Source organism: Rhinatrema bivittatum, chromosome 10 (assembly GCF_901001135.1).
Source record: "Rhinatrema bivittatum chromosome 10, aRhiBiv1.1, whole genome shotgun sequence".
Taxonomy (NCBI): Eukaryota; Metazoa; Chordata; class Amphibia; order Gymnophiona; family Rhinatrematidae; genus Rhinatrema; species Rhinatrema bivittatum.
Window position 1 is genome coordinate 119,321,732 of NC_042624.1, and position 14,018 is coordinate 119,335,749.

Here is a 14,018-nt window from a genome sequence, read left to right on the forward strand (position 1 = left end):
CCAATAATTCCTGATATCTTTTCTGCAGGATGTTATGCAGTGCTGCCTCTGTTGATCCTGGAGCCCCAGGAAGGGGTGGCACCGTTGTTGGAAACATTGGCATCGAAGAAATTCGTGTCTTCGATAGTTTTTTCATGGTCATCGATGCTTTCCCATTTTTTCCTTGTGTTGGTGCAAGGGTGAAGATGGGCATCGGAATCGATGAAGTCATCGTCATCGACCTAGTCTCTGAAAAGAGAGGAGGCATCGAGATTGGAATCGATGGCACGGTCATCAGTGGCATCGATGTCACTGGCATCGGGGTTTTCTCCGGCATCGGGGGTAATCCCGGCATCGGCGATGTCGCCGGTATTGATACTGCCATCATCATCGGTAAGGCTACCGGTGACGATGGCCGTATCTCACTCTCACTTATCTCACCGGATGGTGAGATAAGTGAGAGTGAGATCCCGTATGGGAGATAATTTTTTTTAAAGAAATGACTTCTTCAGTCAGAATTGAGTATAGAAACTCAGAGGGCTCCTATCTCCGCGATGCTTACAGCAGTGTGGAAAAACTAAGACTAGAGTGAGACCCCAGAGGTAGAGAATATCATGGCATGCTGGGCATGCTCAGTGGCCTCACAGTACCAGTCAAAAGTTTCTAGAAACTTTGACAGAAGTTTTCCCGCAATAGGGCTCCGTCAGTGACGTCACCCATATGTGAGGACTAGCATCCTGCTTGTCCTGGGATAAAACAAATTTTATATAGATCACCTGAGTAGTTCTGGAGCTCTAAGCATTTAAATTCCCCATCCCATGCATTTGCTATGGCAATACTGTCTACTTTGCATCTCAAATCACTCCTGATCTCTGAAAACCAGAAAAGTCACATGTCTGCTCAAGATCCTGCCTTTACACAAAGTTTGATTTAGTTCTGTCTAGACATTTAAAAGTAATTGTGGGGGGAGGCCACACACAATCCAAAGCATGTACATACATGTAGCACCATTTGATAATCCTCTCTTCATATAGAACCAAGGCTAATAAATAGGACAACAGACTTCATAAATTTAGGCATGTTTTAAAAAAATGGATTTACTCTAGTGGTTAGAATATGGACTGGATCTAGAGTGTCATGAACTCTTATGGTACTGACTTTTCATAACCTTGGACAAGTTACTTAAATTTTAGTTCTTACATGGTACAGTTTTAAAGTTTATTTAAAACAAAACAAGTAATTATTAATCTTTGTCTTATTTAACTATTACGAAACAACGCTTCTAGACTCTTAACAGGGATAAGCAAATGCGATCACATCACATGCATACTATTTAATTTGCACTGGCTCCCAGCAGAGTTCAGGACACAACAGGGAGGATAATTTTATAACCGCACAATTAGCATTAAAGCCTGTGTGTTCATTGTAAATGCAGACTTTATAGAATATTTTTAAAATCTTTTAATAAGTTCACTCTGAAAATCTTCAAACAATTGGCCAAGAATGTGCACAAATTACCTTGTACAAAGTTATACCGGCTCCAAACAGGGTGTAACTTGTGCAGGGTAACTCACGCATACTTTTTAAAATCAAAACGTATTGTGTGTAAATCGCAACTCCACCCTAATTCTGTCCCCCTGGAACACCATCCTCAATGTGTGTAAAATTACACATGAAACCAGGTTACATTCACACTTTGACATGCACTGAACCTGGGACAATTTTAGAACAGCGATTTGTGCACAAAACTGGGTTTTATGCACGTAAATGTCTCTGAAAATGATCCTGTAAGATCTTTGCTCTGGCTATTAGAAAGTTGTGGCAGTGTTGGTGGGCGGATCTCTACGCGAGGTCTATTTAGTGAATATATCCCACAATATCACAAAGTTTTATATTATATTTGTTGCACTGAAGTATTTAAATGTTGATTTAGGGTTTTAATGTATTGCTTTTGGATTGAAACTTTTTATGTATTATATGTTTTATGTATGCATGTGACTCTCTTTGGACAAAAGGCAAGTAAATAAATGCATAAATAATTATGAAATGGCTTTCAAGAAAGAGCAGCCAGTCAGGCAAAGCAGGGAAAAATACATTTTATCTATTTCTGCTTAGTTTGTACTAATGGCACACAGGCCTGGAAACAATCTGGTCCATTAGTTGTGGTGGAAAGCACCTTATATTTTTAAGGGACACTGGCGATTATGGTCACCATATGACATTTTTGGCAGGCTACTGCAGTGGTTTGCTGTTGCCTTCTGTAGCCCATAGCACCTGGTCTTCCCAGATAACCTCCCATCCAGGCACTAGTCAGGCAGTCTGATCAGTACTAACATTGTAAACACAGCTGAATTGAAGATGTCAGAAGAAAGCAAAGCAAAAAAATACTGTAATGGCTGCAGAGGTCAGGAGGGAACAGGATTATTAACAGTAGATAGGAGGACTACGAGGAATCAGGAATGAGAATGAAAAAAATCAAAATAAACTTGTAATTTGTAAGAAGCTTACTAAGCTATAAGCTGCTGGCTATTACTCTACTTACTGAAACAGTTGAACTAGGAGTGTTAGTTCCGTACCCTGAGGAAGGAAGAGATGCCAGGGACCAGCGACGTCCATCCGTCCTGCAAAGAATGCAACTTGGTTGTTCTGAGGGGAATTCAATGTGTACTTTATTTACTTTAACATAAATCTTATTGGTATATAGCACTAAACATGATGAGTTACATTTATCCTTGGGTATCAGAGGAAGCTTCTGTTTTCAAACCTCTGAAAATCCCATTTACAGTAGATTCTCACTGGTAACAGCCTTAGAAAGGAGCAGCCTAAGAATCAGAAGTCACATAAATCTCTCTCATTCTCATGGAGATTGCTTTGTGTGAAATTTTACATCTAAATTCTTTACCTGTAATATGTGTTCACAGAAGACAGCAGTTCACCAGTCACACAAATGGGTCATGTGACCTAATGGAGCCAAATGGACCATCTGTTCCAGAGCTTTCTGCAAAGACCTAAAGCTTTGTACTGTACATACACAGGAGTCTGTGTTGGCACAGACCTGCTGTTCCCCTCAGTTCTGATAATATAGCTTTAACTGATGGAGAACAAGTGCAAAGACAAGCTGGAAGGAACTGTATGACTGCTTCAGAAGATACTTGTCATAGGTGACCAACCTTTCTTTCTCTGAAGACAAGCAGTTCATCAAAGTCCCACAAAATTAAGGCTTGCCTTTAACGAAAGGGAAGAATCAAGGTGGCCAATGGGCAGATGGCTATGTTTTTGCTGAGTATCCCCACCTTCCCCCTTTTCAGATGTAAACAGTTCTATTTTACATTTTCCATCATGGAAGAGAATCCAAAGTAATATAATAGGTCCTAGAGGGGATGGAGTTCGCCTCTACCTCTAACCTATTATCTTATCAAGAAACCATGTCAAAACAGTACTGGAATGTGAATGTGCATACTGAACTCCAGGTCTCAGCCTTCCAATTTTCCTCAATAAAGGTAAAGTTTAGGTGGGCAACCAACATCTCTATGGCCCTGACATCAGGCCAGTCTGGGCATAACAAAGGAGATATGATTTGCTATCCAATTCAAAATAGTGTATTTATCACTACAATTCTAGGGTTATTTGGGTCAAAAGGAACAAGACGTTGAGTGAAATTTATATGAGCTTTAGTACACAAGTTAGAAGGCAACAACAGGCTTTAGTACACAAGTTAGAAGTGACAGGCTTGTTCGCCCTTCTAGAGATGTTTTGGAGAAAAACATTGGAAGGACAATTGACTTAGGCAAGATCTTGGAATGCATGTGGAGCACCACCCAGTTATGATATACTCTAGCATAATGTGGGTAAATCATCAGAACCTAGATCTCAATGAATCTGCAGGCTGAAGTGATTGCCACCAAAAAAGCAACCTGCCAGATGCTTTCAGTTGGGTTAGACCCATATTGTAATGTAAAATAATGTAATGTAAAATAAGCAATAAGCAATGTAAAATAATATTGTAAAATATGTAATGTAAAATAAGCAGTTCATGTTCTTTCGTCCTGTTATCTTGTAACGAACAGTTACCATGTTATAATGTAAAGTAATCATGTCTTATTTGGTTCAGTTATATGTAAACCGATGTGATCTCGATCGAATGTCGGTATATAAAAACAATAAATAAATAAATAAAATAAAAATATTGACATCCCATGACAAAGGGAGAGACTTCAACTGAAGCAAGCCCTTTATATATATATATATATATATATATATATATATAACAATTAAAGGCTGAACATAATTATGGTTTATTTCTACATGCTGGTGATAAGTACCAACTGCAGCTGGTTTTAAGGCTGAACTGAGAGATGTAAAGCTATTCAAGCAGTTTTAGTTTGGGACATGAAAAGGGATCTGCTTTCACACCAGATGGTAACTTCTTCTATATGAAACCAAAATATACCCTTGGTGGATTCCTTGAGATATTCCATCCCAAAAAATGAGACACTTGAATTTCATCCACCTTAACTTCCAGGCACTGAGGACTAGGAATTGAATTTTGGGTTCTGTAATTATCTCTGGCTTTGTGTTATTAAGGTCAGTGAAGACCACAACCTGATTAGTTTCCAGAGAGCCAGCACCCAAGGAATTGGAAACTAAATCTGTCTGACCATAAACAGCTGTGAATATCAGTTTCCCCACTACTTTCTGAGATAAATAAAGGTTTAGCTAGAGGTTCTGCAGAATTTGCATACAGAGAACATGAACCCTATAGAAAGAAAGCAGCATCTATAGCTAACCTACCTTCTGATCTCACCCTGGAGAAGAATAATAAACATAATTGCCATACTGGGTCAAACCAGAATCAAGCCCAATATCCTGTATCCAATAATGGCCAATCCAGGTTATAAGAATAGTACCTTCATGTTCAGGACTTAAACATATCTTACTTGGAGAGTGCCACACTGGATGAAGATATCATTTGCCAAATCCTGATCCCGGGACCATTTGTGGGAGTCTAGGTATAGACTTAGCCTGTTTTGCAGGACATTGCCCTTCCCTCCCAAGTGCATAGCCTTCAGGTTCACTCCATGAGAAATGGCTCAGTTCAACAACTTGACTAATTTCCAATATAGGTGTGGTTTCTATAATTTACATTATTCTAAATGAGATCTCACCAGATACTTCGACAGAGGTTAACATTACCTGCTGTTTCCTGCTGGATATTCTTCTCTCTACACACTCTAGCATCCTTCTGGCCTTTGCTGTCACCTTATCTATTTGGCACCTTAATATCTTGGGATATGACCACTTCTAGATACCGCTCTTGCTTTGTGCGCCCAAGAACTTCATCCCCTATACTGTACTGCTCAAGTTTTTGTAATCCAAATGCATGACTCTACATTTTTATTTTTATAACATTAAATCTTAGCTGCCAGCTCTAAAATATTCCTCAAACTTCATTAGATCCCTCTTCATCTTTTCCACATCTTCCAGGGTTTTTAATCTGTTGCAGGTTTTGGTATCATTCGCAAACTTTGCAATATCCCTTCAAAAATGCTGCTGTGTTGGCACCATCAGAAGACATCACCCATCAGTGTGATTCATTTTTTTCATCGAAAACTGATTTTATCTGGTGGGGCCAATTTGTTTATTATACTAAACCAATGGAACTAGCACAAATGTGATGTGAACAGGAACAGATTCTTTTGTTCAAAAAGCATAAGCAGTCAAACATTACTATATGCATTGCAAAGAAGTAAAATGCAGTAGTTTCTATTCAGAGTATAACTTTTTTTTCTATCACAAATACATAACATTTTACAAAACAAAACAATGTGTATACAAAATGAATATTAAAGTTTGTAAGACACAAATGAAAATAAAGAAAAGAAACAAAATTAAAACATGGATTTTTATCATCTTCAATGGTAAGATGTGCTAGATTGTACCCATCACCCCATACTAAACAATGGAGCAAGCATAACGTTTTCTGTCATATTAGATCTTGCAAAATTCTGAGAAGACTGTTGCCCACAGACACATGCTGTAAAAGCCACATACTTAAACAGGGTTATTACAGAACATAAAATTAGAAGACAAAGTCATCAGAACCATGCAAATGCATCCAGCTGACACACAGAACTGACATACACATATGATGATGTACCCATTACCTGTCTGCTCGGTGTCCATGGCTGCATGGAAAACATTGTACATCAATTTAAAAAGTTAATCTGATATCCAAATTATCAGTTAGAAAGAATGAATACATATTTTGCATTACCTTATTTATAAAATCATTCAGAGAACATGTTACCACAAGTATTATGAAGAAACAAACTCATCATTAAATAAAATATTGCACCGCACAACAAAAACCACTGGTACAAATCGTAGCAGTTGGCTCCAGTAGCATGATGGTGCTCTTGGGCTTGCTACTTAGAGCAAAATGAAGTTAAAGTGGCACCTTCTGTCTGTTGAGTAGGTGCTGAGGGTCGAGGGGCAGGAAACAGAGTTAGGAAGCTAAGATATTTCGCCTGGTCTGTTTGTAGAAAATGTACAAGAAAGTTAAAAAAGAGTTCTAGCTAATGGATTAACTGGATTCTATGAAAATATTGGATGTATAGAGGAAGCAAGAAATACTACAGTAATCCACTCACTATTTTTCTTGGAGTCCAGTTAATTCATTAACAGGAACTCCATTTTTAGTACAATAGTGGGCTTAACTGAAAGGAAACCTAATCAGGTAACTACAGCGAGTTAACAGTCCTCGGAATATAATTTAATGTCATAGCCCACCAAACAAAGGAAAATTACATGTATACCAATTTTCAAATTACTTTCATTTGTATCAAATAAGTATTTATTAATCTTATACAAAAAATTAATAAAATCAACACATTTTGTATGATCTACCAATATAATGTATAAGGTGCACCCAAAACCTCTTATGCTTCTTTATATAAAAGATATCACAAACCCAATCATTCAATGTCACTTAATCATCCCACATATCCTTAACCTATCCCACACAATACACACACACTCATATTCCAACCATATAGAGCATACATTAAAATCTTAAATCCAAAAATACAAACAACCCAATTCCCTCTCTCCAACCAGTCCCCAGATCTCTACTACCCGGATCCCAGTTTAGTCCCTTCCCAATTCTGTCCCAAAGTGTGAAAAGGCTCTTTTTGTTGTGGAGGTGAGTTTGGTGGATTTGATCAAAGGGGGGGCGGAGCATACCTTGATGGGTGGAATGAATAGGTCTTGTGGAGGTACATGGTAAGAGTGGAGGGTTGATCCAATGGGTATTCTCATTCATAATGCATTTATGAATGAGGGATAAAGTTTTGTATAGGATTCTCAAATTAATAGGAAGCCAATGTAGCACCATGAATGTCGGTGTGATATGGTCTCTTTTTTTGGAGTTTGTAAGTATGCGTGCTGCTGCATTCTGTAAGAGTTGTAATGGCTTGGTGTGGGTAGCCGGGAGGCCAAGGAGGAGGGCATTACAATAGTCTATTTTAGAGAAAATAATAGACTGTAAAACGGTGTGAAATTCGGTGAAGTATAGCAGTGGTCTGAGTTTTTTAATCTGAGTTTTGCACGGACTGATGACTAATTTTAATGAGTTTTTTAATCTGAGTTTTGCACTGACTGATGACTAATTTATGAAAAAATGTCTAAACAAATGTGTCAAAAGCTAAAAGTGTGATAAGCACAGTAAACTGAGCTGCACTGTAAAATTTCACATCTCTAGATCATTTGCATGTTTCACAGTTGGATGCCAAAGATGGCTCTTTTTAACATAGTGCATTTACACATGCAAATGATGCTTTTCTTTGGGACTGTAATTCTGATCAAAACAAGGCTGGGTCCAAGACGAAACAGTGTGATTTTAGCAGCAAAAAAGGTGTTCTTTCAAATGGCATTATCAAAAAAAACAACATTAAAAACTACACTGAGAGATATTTGAACTCAAAAAATGGCAAAAATGTGCATTAAAATGTGACATGTCGAGAAGTAGAAAAAAAAAAAAAGATTGGGAGAGGAGGTGAAGGACCAGAGTGTCAAATTTCTGTTTTACATAGATATGCCTCATACAAAACGGAAGGCAAAGATTAGGGAGATGGTAACTTCATCTCCCATTTCTGAGCCCTCACAACCTCAGATCCATGCCTTCTTCTCCTCAACATCTAATAATCAACCGGTGAGTAGGGCCATTGAAGATATGGCCGCAGAGCGGGTGTCCTTTCTTCCGGCCGAGGCATCTCTTAATCCCGGCGCCCCAAGTACTCCTCCTCCACCTTTGGGAGAAGGAGACAAGAATTGGGAAGGGTTGCAAGCATCCAGCAATCAAAAAGAAAATTCTCTGCAGTTAACTAAACCAGCAGAGGTTACGATGGACTCTATCTGGTCAGCTTTAAAGCTCTTGAGCTAGCTATAGTAAAACTAACAGAATCTACAGAAGTATCAAATCAACGATTCAGTAAAACTGAGACTGTATTGACTAAAACGGAAGGGGAAAAACACCAACTTGAACAAAGAGTGGAAAAGATGGAAGGTTGTCATCAGAGATTTACAAAAACTGAAATACTCTATGATAAAAGGCTTGAAGCCATTGAGAACTCTCTGAAATATCTAAATTTAAGAGTATTAAATTTTCCGAAACAGGATTTAACCCCACCATTAGATATGTTTAAAGAATATCTTTCTCAAGTTTTACTTATGCCTCAAGAATCTATCCCCCTAATTTCAAAAATTTATATTTCATCAAAAGGGAATAAAGGAAAATTTGAAAAAAAAAAAAAGAGAGGAATCTCAGATTAACTGACTGCAGTTTTAGAAACTACTACAGAAACAGTGATTTCTTCTAGAGCAACTTTACATATAACATTTGTTTTTGCATCTGATAGAGATGCTGTTTTCCGTTTTTATATGAGGAAAAGAATGGAGAACTTTCATGGGGCACCAATATGGATATACCCAGATCTCTCCAGAACTACACAATTAAGAAGGAGAACATGTCTAGCCTTTAAAGCAGAAATTGAAAAACTGGGGGGAAAGATGCTTTTAAAATTCCCATGTAAATGTGAGACTACGCATCAAAATCAGAAATTTTTTTTCTTTGAAGATATGCAATTAAGATTGTTTTTGGATTCTTTAGCCCGAGAATCCCCAGCCCTGGTAACAGAGGCAGAATAAATAGAATATATTATTAGATGTAATCATATTTCAATTGTTTATTTGAAATTCAAATAGTTTGCCTTTAACCGCTTTGTTTCTTTTCTACTTCTCGTGGATTTCTTCTAAATTTACTTTTTTTTTTTTATATTATTTCTTTATTGATTTTCCATCTACAACAATACTAGGAAAAGTATCATAACAAAATAGATAGAACTGATTTCACAAACATAAACAAAAAAAAATACATTCCGTCATGTCAGTTTATAAATCAGCTCTAATCTTACTTTATATAATCAATTGCAATTGGTACTAACACGAATAAGTCCCTAAGGAGGCTTTATGAAAATCTAATAGGGAGTTTCATTATTCAAAATTAATATCTAAACAAAAAACAGGGCTTAACATAGCATCCTGCACCATATATATTCTTAGCTAGACAATGGGGACAAGGTAACTATTTTCCTTTGCTCAATAAAACCTTTCAGATGTTCAGGCATGAAAAACACAAATACATCCTGTTGCTTTTTTACCAAACATTTACAGGGAAACCTCAGTGTAAAAGAGAATCCCAAAGAAATAACCTCCTGTCGGAGGCTCAGAAATTCTTTTCTCCGTAGCTCAGTATGTAAGGCAAGATCAGGGAAAATCTTAACAGATTTATCATGAAACAAGATGGGGTACTTTGAAAAATATTTCTTCATGACCTTATTCAGGTCTAGGTAACTTATAAAGGAAACTAATAATATGCCCCAATCAATTACTTGATCAGAATTTTCTAAAAACTCAGTAAGGTTTCCCTGAAATGGTAAATCTTGCGTATTTAAATTAGATACTCTTTTTGGCAAAAAATAACAAACGTTAATATTTGGAAGATCCATTTCTTCGAAGCCTAAGGCTTCTTTAAGAAACTTTTGAAAAGTACTCAAAGGTACTTCCCCCACAACTCTAGGGAAGTTTATAATACGTAAATTTAAACGTTTGGAATTATTCTCGAAAGTCTCTATACGCCATGCTAACAAGGCTCTGTCTTTTGCCACGGCAGCGTGAAATTCCAGGTTTTTCACCTCTTTCTCTTTGAGCACTTTGATTCTCTCCTCCGAATTTTTAATAGATTTCTGAACTAACAAGATATCTTGTTGATTTTTCCCACTATTGTAGTCCATCTTTGACTCAAAAGCCTTTTTATATTTGTGGCCATTTCGGCCATTAAGTCCCACATGGACTCTAGCATGACCACGGCAGGGCGGGTGGGGGTATCCACAGACTCACCGCCAGCAGCTTGTTCCATTCCTCCGGTCACAATATCACTCAGAGCTAGATCTCTCTCCCCTTCCTCTGTGCTCTGGTCAGTTGTCTCCGCGATCAAGTCTCCTACTCACTTTGCTCGGGTTGGCATCCCTGACCCGGAAGGGGTAACCCCTTCGGCAGTGTTTCCAGGGCATTCCTCTCCCGTCCTCTGCGCCTGTGGTGGTCTGAGATTGGGACTCAGAGGAGCCTCATCAGTAGATTCGGGCTGTCCTCCCAAACAACCCGATTCATCTGGATCCTTGGTTCCTGGGTTTAGTGCAGGTGAGGACAAGTAGCAAAAGATCTCCTGCTGAATTGGTGAGTGTAAGGGTAGAGAGGGATATACTCTCACCTTACCCTTGCGTTTAGACGGCATTATTTTAAAGAGGAAAATGTCAATTTCCAAGACTTGCAGGAGAGCAAACGTCCACAGCCTCGTCTATGCCACCATCTTGCCTCCCCGGGTCACAGCCAGCTTGTCTTTTACTTCTTATTACAGATAAATTCATTATATCTTATTGTATATGATGTATCATTGTATTTCCTCTGTCCGATTTACAAGATCTGTAAGTGTATCATTGTAAATTAAAATGCATAAATAAATATTTTTTAAAAATGTGACATCATGTCTTTATTTATTTATTTATTTATACTTTTTTTATATACCGCCGCTCATCAGAGATATCACGTCGGTGTACAGTGAACAGGAACTTACGCCGGAGCGTTATACATTTAACAAAGGTTATACAAGCGTTATACATTTAACAAAGGTAAGTATATAAGTATTTGAACATAAACAAGTAGAGTATAATATAACTATATCTTTGCTTCCAGTTAGCTGCAAAGCCTCCTAGTGCAAATCCTAGATGTATGTCATGGGCCATGACTACTATTCCAGTTATGGCTTGAATCAAAGTATACATCAGAAGCAATGAGGAGTCAAAGTAGGCCTTAAATTTCTTTTGTACAATTTTTCACATAGTTTGCTGGCCTATAAAAAAAAAAAATAAAAAAGTGGCAAACTCATGTTAGATTCCAAACTTTGCATAGGAACTTAGTACCAGAGGTTGTAATAATCAACAACATTTCAGCCCCCTAACAGGGGTTGTTTGGCTACAGTGCCTGAAAAAAAGTGGCCGTTTTGTGTTGCGCAGAGTACAGTACTCTAAGAGTGACCGTCATTCAGCTGCCTCTAGTTCTTGAACTAATAGAGATCCAGCTGAAAAATTGTGCATAGTTTTATTTGAGGTCCTAGCAAACATCCTAGCAAAACTTTAATCAATTTGAAGGAGGGCGAGTGTTGATTTTCTAAATTGGTCCACTTGACATGGAATGTCCCATGTCAACTGAAACACAAGTTGTTAATACAAACTAAAAACACACTTTGAAATGTCTGTTTGCCAATGCCAGAAGACTAAGAAGTAAGACGGTAGAGTTAGAGTGTATAGCAGTGAAGGATGAGATAGACAGTTAGTATCTCAGAGTGGAAGGAGGATAAACAATAGCATAATACTATACCAGGGTACAAATTATATCGTAGTGATAGAGTGTATCAACTTGGTGGGGGGATGGCGCTTTATTGAAACAGACGTGGTGGCAAAAAAGGACCTAATGGCCCATCCAGTCTGCACAGCTAGCTCCCATAGTTATCAGTTTCCAATATTATCAGTTATTCAGCCCACCAAGGTCAGGGCTCTTGTTGGTTACTGTTTGAGTCCAATTTCCTTTCACCCCTTCAACTGAAGCAGATAGCAATGTTGGAGTGGCATCAGAAGCATAGTATCAGGCTTTTTGGTTAAGAGTAGTAACTGCCGCATCTAGCAAGTTATCCCCATGCTTGTTTTCCCAGACTGTACAGTTCATTGTTGTCTGAATCCAATCCCTCTTTTCCCCCTGCCGTTGAAGCAGCGAGGAATGATGGAGTTGCATCAACAGTTTGAAGGCTTATTTTTTAAGGGTAGTATTTACCACACCAGCAAGTTACCCCCATGCCTCTTACTTCATTCCCCTCCCCCTTGCCTTTAGGGATCCACAGAGTTTATCCCATGCCCTTTTGAAATCTTTCACCATTTTTGTCTTCACCACCTCCTCCGGAAGGGCATTCCAGGTGTTCATCACCTTCTCCTTGAAGAAATATTTCCTGACATTGATTCTGAGTCATCCTCCCCAGAGTTTCATTTCGTAACCCCTAATTCTATTGGTTTCTTTCCAGCTGAAAAGATTTGTTGTTTATCGTGCATCATTAAAACCTTTCAAGTATCTGAAGGTCTGTATCATATCTCCTTTGCTCCTCCTCTCCTCCAGGGTATACATATTTAGGTCCTTCAACCTCTCCTCATAAGTCATTTGATGTAGACCTCCCACCATTTTGGTCGCCATTCTGTGGACCGCCTCCATCCTGTCTCTGTCCCTTCGGAGATACGTCTCCAGAACTGAGCACAGTACTCCAGGTGAGGCCTCATCAAGGACCTGTACAAGGGAATTATCACTTCCTTTTTCTTACTAGATATTTCTCTCTCTATGCAGCCCAGCATTCCTCTAGCTTTAGATATCGCCTTGTCATATTGCTTCACCATCTTTAGTTCGCTAGACACTATCACCCCAAGGTCTCTCTCCTGTTCAGTGCACAGCAGCGCTTCACATCGCATACAGTTCTCTTGGATTACCACATCCCAAATGTATGACTCTACACTTCTTGGCATTAAATCCAAGTTGCCATATTTTGACCACTCTTCAATCTTCCTTAAATCACATATCATTCTCTCCACTCCTTCTGGCGTGTCCACTCTGTTGCAGTTCTTAGTATCATCCGCGAATAGGCAAACTTTACCTTCTATCCCTTCCACAATGTCGCTCACAAAGATGTTGAACAGAACCAGTCCCAACACCGATCCCTGAAGCACTCCACTTAATGTTCTCTCTTCAGAGTAGGTTCCATTTACCATCACATGCTGTCTTCTATCTGTTAACCAGTTTGTAAATCCACGTCACTACCTTGGCGCTCGCTCTCTCGTTTCTCATTTTGTTCATGAGTCTTCTATGCGGAACCGTATCAAAGGCTTTACTAAAATCCAAGTAAATCACATCGAGCGCTCTTTCCCTGATCCAATTCTCTAATTACCCAATCAAAGAAATCAATCAGATTCATCTGACAGGACCTTCCCGGTGGATCCATGTTCTTTTGGATCAAGCAACCCACCAGATTGTAGGTAGTTCACTATCCTTTCTTTCAGCAGTTTCCTCCATTAATTTTGCCACCACCGAGGTGAGGCTACCTAGCCTGTAATTTCCAGCCTCCTCTCTGCTCCCACTTTTGTGAAGCAGAACCACCACTGCGCTTCTCCAGTCACTCGGCACCTCTCCCGTTTCCAGGGATCTATTGAACAGGTCACTCAGCAGACCCACCAGCACACCTCTGAACTTCCTCAGTATCCTAGGATGAATCTCATCAGAACCATGACTTTGTCCACTTTCAGTTTTCCTAGCTCTTCCCATATATTCTCTTCCATAAACAGGGTTTTGTCAAATGCACCCCCGTCCACAGCCTTGTTAATCAGCAACAGTCC

At 38.8% G+C, this 14,018-nt stretch overlaps 1 protein-coding gene across 1 annotated transcript in view; it reads right to left on the minus strand.

Annotated features, from left to right (window-relative positions):
* The window catches only part of MAST2 (microtubule associated serine/threonine kinase 2), a 360,153-nt gene that overhangs the window by 167,225 nt on the left and 178,910 nt on the right, over positions 1-14,018 (minus strand). The window contains 2 exon segments of the mRNA XM_029618685.1: positions 2,522-2,600; positions 6,144-6,164. Of these exon segments, the coding sequence (XP_029474545.1) occupies positions 2,522-2,600; positions 6,144-6,164 (100 nt within the window).